Here is a 15621-nt window from a genome sequence, read left to right as displayed (position 1 = left end):
TTTTCTAATTTATATTTGCATGCTTCTAACAAGTCATAACCACACTTGTATTCTGTTCACTGAGTACAAGTGCTGATGACTTCACTGTTGAGTGCCCTATGCATACTGCCACCACCACCACCACCACCACCACCACCACCACCACCACCACAAATACAATGGAACTTCAAAATGTTGTTTACACTTTATTATGGCAGGCCAAGTAACTTCTACTGAATGCTGCATTACACTACACAGTGGCACAGATACATGACACTATTTGTCAACAGTCACCTAGAGCCTGTGAACAACACATGGAACATTCTACCAATCATCAGTTTATCAATGATAGAAATCCGCTCAAATAATGCTGGAAAGAGAAAATTTTAGTGACTGGTGAGAAGCCACAAAGGGAGTCCCACAAGGGTTCAACTTTGAGCCCACTCCTACTGCTCATATATGTGAATGATCTTCCACTTAACAACCACCAAGCAGAAATTGCACTTTTTGCAGACATTATTAGTGTTATAATGAATCCCATTAGAGAGCAAGCAACAAAAAAAGATTGTTAATAAAGTTTTCAAACAATTAAATGGTTTTTAAAAACAAACTTGCTTATTTTGGAAAAAACCACTGTATTCAGTTCTGTGCAACAAAGTCATACCAACAACTGTATTGTCCTGTTCGGCGGTCAGTTCATGGGGAACCCATGGCGTAGAGATTTTTCTAAAGTTCAAGTGTTGATGCATTATGGTGTGGGCAGAGCCCACACCAATACTCAGTAACTGATGGATCTCATCCACGGTGATCCTGCGGTTGTCGAGGACTAAAGCATTCACTTCCACAACCAATTCCAGTGTGATGACACAATGAGCCAGTCCAGGACAAGCATCATATTCCAGTGACTCGTGACCCTCAAGGAATCATTTGCGCCATTCCACAAGACTTTAACGACTCAGACTGTACTCACCATACACAGCCTTCATCTGTTGATACATTTCACAGCCTCCAACTCCCTCTGCCGCCAAAAATTGAATCACTCCTCGTAGTTCCTGCTTTCTTGCTCGCATGTTCAGTAGTGGATGATAACTTGTGTGAGCATCTTCTCTTCGGCGTGAAACCACACTGGTGCTATGCAATATCAAACTGTGAGCACGTGTCGGACTCTCTACCAATAGAGGTGCCACCATACCTGCAGTTACATGGTGCCACCTTACGTGGTAAGGCAAAGGTAGATGCACTGACCAGGTTTCATTTGAGTGAACCTCATACTTAGGAATCCACCTAGAGAAATAACTAAACTGGAAGACCGATGTTAAGCACAACATAGACAAAATCCGCAAAAGACAAAAACTAATCAGGCTAGTACAAGGATGCTTCCATGGGTGCAGCACAACCACGGCCATTAACACTTAAAGGCCTATATAAGACCAGTAAGAGAATATGCAGTAACACAACACCACTGGGTGGCATGACAAGACCTGCACTAGAAAATATTACACAACAGAAAAGTGGCTGCTATGCAGCATACTAAGAATACCGTGGACACTATAGTGAAGGTCTTTTCCACGAAAACTAGACTTGCCAAACCTTGTGCAGATATGAATGGCGCATAACTAAAAACAGACCAGACATGTGACTCTACTCACTCAAAGACCACAACTCACAACCTAATCAAAATATGAATACATATACCCCTCCCGGAAATAGCACACATCACAAAAGTCAATTTCAAAGACATAAATGACAAAATGGACAATCTATTAATAAACTTCACTCTCCTTCACCACCTTAGTCCACTGCTTGTGGCCTAGTGGCTAGCATTGCTGCCTGTGGATCAGGGGGTCCCAGGTTTGATTCCCAGCCATGTTGGGGATTTTCTCGGCCCGGGCACTGGGTGTTTGTGTTGTCCTTACCATTTCATCATCATCATGGCAGTGGCTAGATTGGACTGTGTAAAAAATTGGGGCTATGTACGGGCGCTGATGACCATGCAGTTGAGCGCCCCATAAACCAATCATCATCATCATCATCATCATCATCATCATCATCACCACCACCACCACCTTGCACCCATCAAAGCAGACGAGAATAACCAAAACACATGATGACAGATGTTATGCACACTACTGCCAGCGAGATGCCTATCCTGACCTAACCAGTCAATGCCAATGCTGACTGCCAAAGTGAACCAAGACGTAGTCACAGACTTAGCATAACCTTAATGTTTAGAACTTAATCATAAGATATACTGAAATAAGTTAACACAAATAAAACTGGAACAAATATTACAAAATTACATGTAGAACAGAGTAGCAATGAAACTAGTAGAATCAATCAGATCTGAATTAAAAATAGAATTAAACCGTAAAGTTTACTCCTTCAGAGTTAGCACTAGACAATTATTTGACAATAACCTGTGTGAAACAAAACAATATTGCAATTGTAAGATGAAGCATAATGAGCACCAACCACCCCTCCCACAATGGCAGGGAAAAAAGCTTGATCTGGAAGCAGCATATTATGAGCTACTAAAAAAAATATGTATAGCTGCTTTCTTCTCTTTGTTTAACTGCTTATTCTGGAAACGAACAAATAAGCCTCCTTAGATATTTTGCATATTTCCACTCAATAATGCCCTGTGGAATAATTTTCTCGGGTAATCCATCACTTAGAAAGAAAGTATAGATTGCACAAAAGCAAGCAGTAAAAATAATATGTGGTTGTCACCTGGATTTGTCACGTAAGTATCTCTTGAAGGAGTAAAGCATTTTAACTGCATTATCACAATAAGTACATTTGCTAACAAAATTTGTTATACACAATCCATCACAATTTCAGAACAGTGATGTTCATAGATACAACACTAGAGGAGAAAAAGACCTTTATTACCCGTTATTGAAGTTGTCAGTAGCTCCGAAAGGAGCTCATTAAAGAGCAATAAAATTTTTTTATCATTTGATCACTAACAAATTGTCTGACGGTAGCAAAGTAAGTTTTAAATCTAACGTAAAAACACTTCTCCTAGACAACATCTTCTATTCCATGGACTAATTTTTGTTCTAGCCATAAAAAATCCATAGTTCTGAAGTTTAGTTGCATGGGTATGTCTGAAAAAATATTTGGATTAATGTTAACACTAATCACATGCACATACCCATAAACTGACTCATTCCACATAATTTTGCTGAAACAATCATTCAAATGATCTATGGAACATGTAACTACACTCCTGGAAATTGAAATAAGAACACCGTGAATTCATTGTCCCAGGAAGGGGAAACTTTATTGACACATTCCTGGGGTCAGATACATCACATGATCACACTGACAGAACCACAGGCACATAGACACAGGCAACAGAGCATGCACAATGTCGGCACTAGTACAGTGTATATCCACCTTTCGCAGCAATGCAGGCTGCTATTCTCCCATGGAGACGATCGTAGAGATGCTGGATGTAGTCCTGTGGAATGGCTTGCCATGCCATTTCCACCTGGCGCCTCAGTTGGACCAGCGTTCGTGCTGGACGTGCAGACCGCGTGAGACGACGCTTCATCCAGTCCCAAACATGCTCAATGGGGGACAGATCCGGAGATCTTGCTGGCCAGGGTAGTTGACTTACACCTTCTAGAGCACGTTGGGTGGCACGGGATACATGCGGACGTGCATTGTCCTGTTGGAACAGCAAGTTCCCTTGCCGGTCTAGGAATGGTAGAACGATGGGTTCGATGACGGTTTGGATGTACCGTGCACTATTCAGTGTCCCCTCGACGATCACCAGTGGTGTACGGCCAGTGTAGGAGATCGCTCCCCACACCATGATGCCGGGTGTTGGCCCTGTGTGCCTCGGTCGTATGCAGTCCTGATTGTGGCGCTCACCTGCACGGCGCCAAACACGCATTCGACCATCATTGGCACCAAGGCAGAAGCGACTCTCATCGCTGAAGACGACACGTCTCCATTCGTCCCTCCATTCACGCCTGTCGCGACACCACTGGAGGCGGGCTGCACGATGTTGGGGCGTGAGCGGAAGACGGCCTAACGGTGTGCGGGACCGTAGCCCAGCTTCATGGAGACGGTTGCGAATGGTCCTCGCCGATACCCCAGGAGCAACAGTGTCCCTAATTTGCTGGGAAGTGGCGGTGCGGTCCCCTACGGCACTGCGTAGGATCCTACGGTCTTGGCGTGCATCCGTGCGTCGCTGCGGTCCGGTCCCAGGTCGACGGGCACGTGCACCTTCCGCCGACCACTGGCGACAACATCGATGTACTGTGGAGACCTCACGCCCCACGTGTTGAGCAATTCGGCGGTACGTCCACCCGGCCTCCCGCATGCCCACTATACGCCCTCGCTCAAAGTCCGTCAACTGCACATACGGTTCACGTCCACGCTGTCGCGGCATGCTACCAGTGTTAAAGACTGCGATGGAGCTCCGTATGCCACGGCAAACTGGCTGACACTGACGGCGGCGGTGCACAAATGCTGCGCAGCTAGCGCCATTCGACGGCCAACACCGCGGTTCCTGGTGTGTCCGCTGTGCCGTGCGTGTGATCATTGCTTGTACAGCCCTCTCGCAGTGTCCGGAGCAAGTATGGTGGGTCTGACACACCGGTGTCAATATGTTCTTTTTTCCATTTCCAGGAGTGTAATTAACTAACTAACTATGGTTCCACATGCAGCTACCATTAGGCAATATATTTTTAGATGATTGGCATTTCATCTGATAATTAGGCAGGCTTTCAAAAAATTACAACACAGTGACTGGATTACAGGTTTTGGATGGGCCAGGATTTTATGTCGAACCAACGATCATAACGGGATTGCCACATGATGCCAGTGTAGTGCACAAGGAAACATTTGCACCAATTGTCTATGTACTGAAAACTGCAAATGTTGATGAGGCAATAAGATGGAATAATGAAGTTAAGCAAGGTTTATCATCCAGCATTTTCACATCAAGCATGGAAACTGTTTTCTCAAAGGTAAGTATACCAATTCTGGTCAAATATGGCATGTGACTTGTTTTAAGATTTTTATAACAACATTTCTCCATTCTGCTTTGCCAAATCTGAGCCAATAAGCTGACTTGAAGATTTGTTCTTACCTTCTGAAATGGGCGTAGTTTTGAATTTCATGCATGGATATCTGCCTCATTTTATTATAATATCACTCACAACTGTCATCTACCAATCAACAGATTCACTTAGGCATTCCATTTAACAAGAATCAGTCTGCCTGAAATGCCAAAATCTTCCAAATGACCTTTCTCTCTTCACCTAAATTCAACCATACATTTGCTAGATCCTATAATGGTCCATCATTCCCGATAACACCATAACTCTTGCCCAGCTGAGCAATCCCGTTTTAAGGCTTGCCCTAAATTCTCTGTCACTACCAACAACTTACATTCCACACTTGCTGAAAATGCATACAAAGGAAATACTACTTGACATATCAGCCTAATATATAGTAGTCCTACAGTCATTATCACAGAAGCAGCAAAGTTCTCTCGCTTACATAGTAACAACCACACCAGTTTTCCAAATTCCTAGTCTCCTACGTTACCTTTATCACCTGTGCTTAATGCAGAAGATTTGGCCTATTTCAGGTTGGTGAGATATTTTAATATCATCTTTAATTCTTCTTAAACAGACAAGAATTATTTCCATTATGTAACAAGTACCTAGGCCAAAGTATTTTTTTTTTTCCAGTGGCTTGGTCCAAAAGGCTCTGACTGTGGGATCGTGAATGTGAATATACCAACAAGTGGAGCTGAAATTGGAGGAGCATTTGGTGGGGAGAAGCACACTGGTGGTGGCCGTGAATCTGGTTCTGATTCCTGGAAACAATACATGAGACGTGCTACTGTGACTATTAATCACAGCAAGCAACTGCCTCTTGCTCAGGGTATTAAGTTTGAGTGATGAGATCTGATTATGTACAAAATATGAAATATAATGCTCTATAATAGCTCTTCTGATCTCTGCCAATATTGAATAAAATCTTTAATCAAACATAAATGTGGGTAAATGACCTGCAGTAGTAACTATATGAAAATTTCGTGCTGTGAATCGCACCTTGAAGTAATAAAAACGGCTTTTCACTGGTATGTGAACTTCGGTTTCATTGACGAAATGTTTCAATTGATAATTACTTTTTATATAGGTATAGCATGGACAAATAAAACAGGTGTGGAAAACGTTTCCTGTGCCTTCAAACAGGGAACTCAGCTTAAGTCATCTTAACTGGAGCAGATGATGTAAGTTAAGTTTTCTTTATTAAGGTGCATGAATAATTTTCTGGGCTAGTTTTATTTTGCCCATACTGCACTTTGAAACTGAGAGCGGAAGACATTTTACTTTATGTGCACTACAATGGACTGACAACAGGCAGCTATGTTAAACTGGAACAAGTTCCTGTGGAACTTATTCAAGAAATAAACATTAAGCAATTGTTTAAATGAAAATTGTATTATTACGTAAAAGTTATTACCTGACATATAATTTTTATATATAAATTTTACTTATAGTTTTAGTTTCTGACGACTAGAAAATGTTTGATACATTTAAGGACAGAAAATAACAATCATTATAATAAATACTGAAAAAAAATATAAAAACAATAAATACAAAAATGTACAAATTTACAATCACCTGTAATTTTTGGAGATACAGCTGTTTGCAAATTTTAATAGAAATTTAATATACCTTACTTTGTTTACAGTTTTAATGTCCATACATTTCCTACATATTATTAAAGATGTCTCTGCACTGAGTAAACAGTTTATCAGAGACTTCCAAAGTCTGTCCTTCCTTCTAATTCACACATTCTCACAAAAAACACTGCAGGAAACTGTAGCAACACATCACTACTGCTTCACTGGCATCTGGTCCCCGTTATTCAGTCTTTACACTGGCACTTAAATTACTGTCCATCCATTCAGGATTTCAATTGAACTGAGGTAGTTGGGATGATGGGATTTTTAAAATCTGGAGGCTGTTTCAGATCTACTTCTTCCATTACCTGCAGAAAGATGACAAATAATGAATCAAAACATAATCGTCTGAAAATATGTTGTCAATGATACAAATGTATTGTTTCAAAATTATGTTTCACAATTTCTTCTCAGTAAAGAATGAATTTGTATTACACACTAAAACAGCATACAATTTAATTGTTCACACAGCTTCCATTCAAATCTCATAATTTAAAATTAACAGTTTCCAGTATTATGTCAAATATACATACACGAATGAGTGAATCAAGACCAAACAGGAAACCTTCTTCATGGTTCCCTTGAATCCATGGTTTCCTATGAGTGACTTCCACTCCTTGGGGCACAGGGTGAGTCTTGGCAAAGTCAATTATCCATGCTCCAACTTTTGTATCATCATAAATCATGAATATGCTGCTACCAACAACCTATAAGAAATTAGACACATTACAAAGATTGGGAAAAACGCCATTTGCATATTCTATCTACTTGAGACATCTGTTTAAACTATGTGGAAACATGCATAATTCTTAACTGAAGATGTGTCCATAGTGTCAGCTTCAAACATTAAACATATACTGACTCATAACATTTTGCACAATTTGCACACAACAAAATACATTCAGACAGGATGAAGGGCCTGTTACAGACCAAAATATTTAATTTTTAACAGATGTGAAAACTGGTGCCTTTCAATCAATGAGACAGAACTACAATAATAAAACTTATTAAATAAATAAAAGTCTTTGAAATTAAAACGTTTTGAGGGTAAGCAGTTGTTTGTTCTGATAGTGTTCGAAATAATGATGTAAACAGCCATTATGAAGCTAACCAGAGTTGGTAGTTTTCTTTAACTATGCTGTATGTCATCTTAAGAAAAATTGTCAGTCATACAGTTCACAGGCACATATCCATCTTTACATAAAAAAACAGATATAATGATACAAGTGGATCAGATGTCACAGTCTCACTCCAGCTACCTGTCTCCTTAACAGGGTAGGAAAATAACTTTTCATTATGGCTATCATTAACCATTAAGAGCTGTGTACAACCTAATTATGTTGGCACAGAAGATGTCATGGAGTAACTGCCATTTCTTACAAGTCATCTGACTGGCCAGCATTTAAAACTTGTGATGGAAATCCTGGCTTAAAAAATAAACAACTATTCAAGCAGTAAACATAAAAGAAAGATTTCTTGTGCAACATGTTTTAATGGCAGAATGGTTCCTAGTTAATATTATGATGTGTATATTTCAACAGCTTGCCATTTTCTTAATTGCAAGTGAAATAACACAATCCACTGCTTCACACAGTGTATAAAATGGTGCTGTGCATTGAAACACATCACAGTAAGTTTATGTCACAGCCATAGTGGAGTGTCAATAGTCACAGATCAAACTAACTAATTATAAAACATTGTTGCTGACAGTTTGTTAAGAATATGGGATCATTTCTGGTCACAATGGTGTCTATCTATGTATGTTTTACATCAAATATTACATACATGTGAAGAGGAGGAAAAAAAAGACAATGATGCTAAACACACGTGGACATAGCAACAAGCAACTACAAATTAGCTTTGACAGAATTAAACAGTATTGCTGTTACAATGATATTTTTACCTCATGTCTTTTGAAGTACTCTGACTGCTCGAATTTCGTTCTTATTTCTCGTAGTCTCGCAACCAACCTCTGCCTTACATCTTCACGACCACCTAAGAAAAGAGCCACTGTTGCGAGTAGCTCTGATCGAGATTTTACTTTCTTAAGGTCAGTGACTGGCGGTGATCCACGAAACTGGAAGAAACAAACAATATTCATTTAATTTCAACATGTTCCCTATCAAGTGAAAAGGAAAAGTGCAAAGAAAAACAAATCTGAACACTCACTTTCATTGCTTCTATGCGAAATCCATGACTGCAAGTAGAACTCTGTTGTTCTCGAAACTGCATGTAACGCAGTTTCGTAACAGCCTTAGCTTCATGTTCTTCTGGTGTCGGAGCACTTGGATCAACTTGCACCATCTATGTGAAAAGAAAAGGTTCTCAGAAATGTCACAAATAAGAGTTCTGCAACTAAACACAAACACAACATAAGAATTTGACATCCAGTGCAATTGAGGCCATTACACAATCACATTTATTTGACATTTCCTGCTTCTTACACAGTAATAAGTCAGACTAAGGTCACGACATTCATACAGTGATATTTGCTTGTTCCACATCTTATCCATGGCTTAACCATTACTACAGCTACCACTGAGAGACCACTTTTAGTCTCCTTGAAGGCCAAGCAACAACTTAAAAAGACAGAAATGGACTGAAACAGCCATATTTAGTGTGTTTTCATAAGAAACTGTTTGGGTACTTTGTTCTTGGTACGGATATGTCAACATCTGATAGAGAGTCTGTTATAATAATTATAAATCTGATTGAGAAAAGTCTACTTATACAAAGTAGCAGCAGACATAAGGTTACAGAAAGAGGTAAATCTGACAGCTTTTGGAACAAATGTTTTCAAATGAATATTTCACTCTGAAGCAAAGTGTGCACTGTTTCGAAACATCCTAGTAAATTAAAACCATATGCCCAACTGGGACTGGAATCCAGAATCTTGTGAGGCTCCTGTTGATAAAAGCATTGTCCACCAAAGCCAAGGTTCTGGGTTCGAGTCCTGGTCCAGCATGCAGCTGTAATCCACCAGGAAGTTACAGGTATTCAAATCTTACCCAGCACCTAAAATCCATGGTACCCTTTCATCCACAATGATAAGTCTCCATTGAACTTATGTGCTGCGTGACTAACCTTATCAGTCTTTGTTGTTGGCGCTGTACTTTTGAATCTTCAAACTTAAGTACCAAATACTACAAAGTGGGCGCAGTTACTGACAGTCCATCAGCAAGCTGGGGATGGTTAGTGGCTACGAAAGCAAATCAAACATCCTATGTTATGATATTTGAAAGGATGACAAACTACCATTATTGTGTGTTGTCTTTGACCTGGGATGTAGTGAAAGTGTGACATGTGATGTCATATGTATGTAAACAGACACACAGGAGAACAATGAAATTTATTTATTTATTTATTTATTTATTTATTTTTTGTAATCTACAGAATGGTGACCGACTTACCTCTGGTATAGCCAAAGGTCTAGTTTAGGCTGAAAGGTGATAGCTTGGTTGTGAGCTTGTGAAGCCAACAAATGCTAACACGAAACTTTATTTATAGTGAAGATGTGTAGTGTAGCTTGAGGTACATGTTAATTTGAAAAATGACAGTCTGGTTTGACATGGGAATATCCAAGACTGTGATGTCACGAGAGTAACAATTATTGTGATGGTGCATGTTTTATGCTTACTGGATTTCAATATGCTGTCTATGTACACTGTTTAGGTAAAGTCCTTTGGCAAAGCACGTATGTGGAATCAGTAGGTTTGATCTCTCTCTTTTACCCTTCCTTTACACAAACAAAAGGCTAGCCAGACAAATATCAGGTTGGTTCCTAAAACAGGCCACAGCTACTTTCTTCTTCCACGCTTCTCCAACTAGTGAGAGTTCCATCCTCAATGAATGTAGAATGTTTGAGGATGTTAAACTGTAACCTACATTTCCTTCGATACAAAGTTGGTGGTGGTGCCTTTAGTGTAAAGGCTGGTTTGATGAAGCACGAGTCTCTCCACCCCCGAATAGCTACCATACCCTACATCCTTTTGAACCAGTTTAGTCAAGCCTTAGCCTCTCATTTTACACCCCCCCACCCCCCACACCCCAACAAAAGTTACAAACTGGACCACACTTGCATCTTACATAATTTATGTAACAATGCATGCATGAAAATACTTGTTGGAGACTTGTCCATTATCTAATACAGGTTTCCTAAAGTTAGTTGCAACTTCCACTGTTGTAAGGAAAGGCATTATTACATTAGACTATGCTACATATAAAAATCTGTTACCACAACCTTTATTTGGCATTTATATTTGCTGGCTGCAACAACTCAACCTAATTATAATCTTTCAAGCTAACCTAGACCCCTATGTCAGTATTTGTAGATTTCAGGGCAAGTCCAATATCACACTGTAGCCCCCTACACTCACCTACATTACCAAACTGACAATTCTTTGATGCTTCAGGATATCTCCTATCAAATGACTCCTTCTTTTAGTCAAGATGTGCCATAAATTTATTTTTGTTCCAAATTCAATTTAATACAAGGCCTGAAGTGTTTATCATCCAAATTTCACTTCTACAGAAGGCTACAAACTTCACAAATATTAGGTTGGTGCCCAAGTTCATAGTGTTTTACCATAAGTTTAATAAACATGACAGATACACATAATAGACTTGAGTCATCAATAACATATTCTGCTTCACTATTTACTACAGTCTGCCTATGCTGGGGTAACTTTTCAATTCTGTAACTATAGAAATAGTGTGGTTTCGAGGGAAAGAACTCGTTGAGCCAAGTTTGGAGCACATTTTCATCCAGAAAGAAAGTTCCTTGAAGTCTGTCTGATAGACAGCAGAAAATGTGAAAACATGATGGTGCCAGATCAGGTGAATAAGGTGGGTGCAAAGTGACTTCCAACCCAACTCCTGTATAGCATTTTTTGTCAGTCTAGCAGAACGTGCATGGCCGTTATTGTGGAGTAGCATCCCTTCCAGCAGTCTTTGTCACCGTTCTTGGATCTCGTCTGCAAGATGTCTGAACTTTTGACAATAAATGTCAGCACTGATGATTACACTGTGGGGAAGCAATTCATTGTACACCAAACTGTAGCTATTCCATCTTGTATAACACGAGTACGGGTCTTCGTATGGGGAGTTGCTGCTTTGTTTGAGCTCAACCATTCTTTTCTTTTCATTATGTTAGCATAAACACACCATTTCTCATCAGAAGTCATGATACAGGATAGGAATTGTCAGTGTTGTTCACGAGCCAATTGATGACGAGTAAGCACAGATGCACACACGGCCGCACTGCCCTACCGCACGCAAATGTCGCACGACGACGGAACGGGGACAGTTCATCAGATTTGTCAGTTCTCGAGTACAATGAGGTTTCTCCACTTGGTACTCCATTTTCTAGCATCCACAGCTCCATTAACTATCACTAAATGACAAAATGACAATATGTAAACTCAAAACAGCAACAGTGAACTACAATAAAAAAGACAATGAACAAACCCACTGCAACCGGAAAACTAACATGCTGCACAAAAATGCTACCAACTTATGTACCAACCTAATAGCTTCAGAAGAGAGTCTGTACCATTTAAATTTATTTCAGTGTCAACAAATATCTATTTTACAGGAAGGCTTTTCTTGCTATTGCTAATCCACGTTTCATATGCTCATTATTTTGGCCGTCATCAGTTCGGTGCTCAAATAGCAAAACTCGTCAACCAATTTCAGTGTCTATTTCCCAATCCAGTTCCCTTAGTGTCGCTCGATTTGATTCGACTATCTTTTCCAGACACTACTGATTCGTTTCAAGTGATCTAAGGTATCCATCTAAAAAGATAAGTCGCGTGTGGAAAACCTAACGCGCATTTAAATACAAATGTCCTAATACACTCTGACGCGTTATTTTCCTGCTACGATCGTTACGTGTAAAGAAAGTAGACTGACCTTCTGGTAAAGGTCGTGCCGCGCCGTAGTCTTTGACACCTCGGACTCGAGGAAGGTGCGCGTTCCCATCTTGACATCCATGACGTTGGGGTCGCGGAAGCCGGCGAGCAGGTCCTGCAGCTCGATGAAGCGCTGCCCGCGGAAGGTGACCTCGCGGAAGTAGCGCGGCGCCAGGTCCCGCAGCAGCGGGTCTGCGCCCAGCGCCTCGTACACGCGGCGCTCGGCGTCGTCCTCGCCGCCACTGCGCTTCTTCCAGATGGTGCCCGGGCCGGCGGGCGCGAAGCAGTCGGGGTGGCCCGACAGCTGGAACCAGCGCGCGCGGCTCTGCAGCAGCACGTCCGTCGCGGGCGCGCTCAGCTCCAGCGCATTCTGCGGCACACACAGACACCACACTCGTCAGGCTCCCTCCATCTACATTGGTCGGCGGTAACGTAATTAAAGCCATATTAGTAAACGACGACTGGCTTCACGCAATTCTCCATGCCGAGGAAACCTGTTCGTCTCTGTAGAAGCGGAAAATGCGTCTATGCTTCTGTCGGAAAAAAAAAAACATTATGTTCCTGTTTAAAGGATTCGGACAGAAAATTGGGGCAATTCTCACTCCATCTTCCTTACCAAAAATGTTGGCATGTGAACATATCACCGCTCTTTTAACATGGATAATTCTAAATCCTTTCACTCAATCTCTCTCTGTAGTTAAACCTTCATACTTAGCATCTCCCTTCCACTGCCACCGTCTGTAAATGTCTCCCCCCCCCCCCAATTGCCTCCATCCTCTCCCATTGCTTTACAGTATATCCCACTGCCATTGTCCCCATCATATCTCGTTAGCTCAAAAGTTCTGGGGGCTCCAACTTCTAATTTACCCTATAACAACGTACTTAAAATTTCGGTCCAAATGCGGCCTTCCCTATACTCACGTTTTAAAGTTCGCGGGTCTGAGAGGTCCAGAGACTCCCCCCCCCCCCCCCCCCCCAAACCTATGTACGGTCTACACTCACCTGTAATTCACATTTCCGCTCACTTTCTCTCTTGTGCCCCCCACTGCTTATATTTCCAGCCATCTCTCCCTCTCTCTCTCTCTGACCATAACATCTGCTCTCTCGTTGGTTCCTAATGCTATTGTCTTCATTCATCTCTCCCTTTCAGTGCCACTTTCTCTCTTCGACCATATCTCTCTCTCTCTCTCTCTCTCTCTCTCTCTCTCTCTCTCTCTCTCTCTCTGTGTGTGTGTGTGTGTGTGTGTGTGTGTGTGTGTTGGTCTCTTTCACCGCAAAAAAGGGCGAATACATAAGCATGCCAACATCGCTGGTGAGGAATGAGGGTTGCGGCATGTGGTTCCCCACTTTTGTGTCGGAATTTTTTAAGGAGAAATACATTCGTCTTTTCTGTGTTCCGACAGGGGTATTTACCGCTGGTTGCCTTCTTTTCCCTGCAACAGCAGGGTGAGCTGCTTATATAAATTAATTCTGTGTGTCAGTGAATTTTTGAGAGTTTATATTTATACACTTCGCCACATTTACACACTTTGACATGAATATAAACAACAAGTAAGTACGCCTAACGGAAGGTTGAAACAAAATCGTTTGCTTTATATTTTTTATGGGTATTTTGCTCACTGATCGCAATTCATCGAAAACACCAGGGTTATAATTTGTATCTTAAAATGGTAAAAATTGTATTAGAAATATTTTATTGAATTTGTAGTCTTCTCAGTTTAGTAATTTTTGGCAGTCACTTTTAGTTCTTTCTAGGCATGTTGAAGACCCTTTTTAGCCCATTTTTGTCACTGCAGTCCCACTTTCGGCATATTACTATAGGCGTGAAGTGCCTGTTATGCATAGAGAGCGCGTAATAACGTTTTATTGGTGAAAAATACTGACTGAAAACAGTTTGGTGGCCTCAGAACCCTTGGAACCTAGAACCCTTGCCATATGTTCACTGTGTCAGTTATAGCTACATTTACCCATCACACGATATTGCGTGCATATTTTACGTGCGTAAGTACGGTAACTTTGAACCGCCGAATCTCTGTAACGAATGATGATATCGAAAAAAAGTTTCGAAGTTTCCCGAGATCGTCAACTTAGGAACATAAGGAAACATTTCGACGATCTAACCCGAACAGAAATCACAGAACTGGCCATCCCCATAATGTGTACTTTTGGTAACCAAAAATCATGGTTTCTCGGTGTTTTCTCTGGAACTAACCACGAACGAATGGTGTTTTTGTAAGCGGTCTAACGCCCACTCTAGAACACACCTAACGCAAAAGAACCAACCGAGTTGCTCAGTTTGCCTAGCCTGGAGGAAGTGTGTAATGTTTAAATTTTATATCGGTGCTGCAGGATAGCTGCAGTACGCCCTTTCTTCCGATATTTATACAAATGGTCACTTGGGCAAGGTCTATGCGAAACACTCTTTGATCAATAGAACCCTATACATAATCCTCTGAAAAAACGGATTTTCACGCGTGTTGTTTTGGAACTGTTACCTACCCTTCCTCAACCCTCACACACACTTACGTCCGTAACCATATTTTCTGTCTGGTACGGATACAGTGTTGATATCAATGAAATTTTATTTGTTTTGTCGGTATAAGCTGCGCAATACTTCTGGGTGTATTTTTTTCTAATATATCATCTTTTCTTGTTCCTGACCTTTATCCCGTACCGTTACATGGTCGACATGTTTATTATCGCCCCCCGTGGGTACCAGCCCTGTGTTGATTTAGCCAAATATGGGAATCCGCCTAAAAACCACATGCAGGCTGACCGGCACACCGGCCGTCGTCATTAAATCGCTGGGCGTTAGGGGCCGGTGCCTGTCCCCGAATCCGGGAAGCGGCGTCCTAACGCGCGCAGCTATCTGAGCGGTTTATTTCGCTCTAGTACAGAGGTGCCCAACACGCGGTAATACCACCTGAGGGGTAAAATCTAAACGATTCGATTCTGTTTCAGTCACAAAACTAAATTATTTTCAAATGGTCATTATTATTATCACAATTTTGCAAG

At 41.1% G+C, this 15621-nt stretch overlaps 2 protein-coding genes across 5 annotated transcripts in view; one reads left to right on the top strand and one right to left on the bottom strand.

Moving 5' to 3' along the window:
- The window catches only part of LOC126473688 (alpha-aminoadipic semialdehyde dehydrogenase-like), a 76987-nt gene extending 70896 nt beyond the window's left edge, over nt 1-6091 (top strand). The window contains exons 7-8 of the mRNA XM_050100928.1: nt 4755-4964; nt 5694-6091. Coding sequence (XP_049956885.1) covers nt 4755-4964; nt 5694-5906 — 423 coding nt within the window. The 3' untranslated portion in view covers nt 5907-6091. The remainder of the gene's footprint in view (nt 1-4754; nt 4965-5693) is intronic.
- A 400-nt stretch (nt 6092-6491) lies between these two features.
- Nucleotides 6492-15621, bottom strand: part of LOC126473698 (inositol-trisphosphate 3-kinase homolog) — a 503381-nt gene continuing 494251 nt past the window's right edge. The window contains exons 5-9 of one of the 4 annotated variants that reach the window (XM_050100939.1): nt 12608-12976; nt 8867-9001; nt 8601-8774; nt 7231-7404; nt 6492-7005 (exon numbers count right to left, since the gene is read on the bottom strand). In XM_050100939.1, the coding sequence (XP_049956896.1) occupies nt 6922-7005; nt 7231-7404; nt 8601-8774; nt 8867-9001; nt 12608-12976 (936 nt within the window). In that variant the 3' untranslated portion in view covers nt 6492-6921. The remainder of the gene's footprint in view (nt 7006-7230; nt 7405-8600; nt 8775-8866; nt 9002-12607; nt 12977-15621) is intronic. The other 3 variants (XM_050100947.1, XM_050100955.1, XM_050100963.1) reach the window with 3 other exon arrangements.

The sequence above is a fragment of the Schistocerca serialis genome, chromosome 1 (assembly GCF_023864345.2).
Source record: "Schistocerca serialis cubense isolate TAMUIC-IGC-003099 chromosome 1, iqSchSeri2.2, whole genome shotgun sequence".
Lineage (NCBI taxonomy): Eukaryota > Metazoa > Arthropoda > Insecta > Orthoptera > Acrididae > Schistocerca > Schistocerca serialis.
The sequence above is the reverse complement of the archived record's forward strand: the minus strand, read 5'-3'. Positions and strand labels throughout refer to the sequence as shown.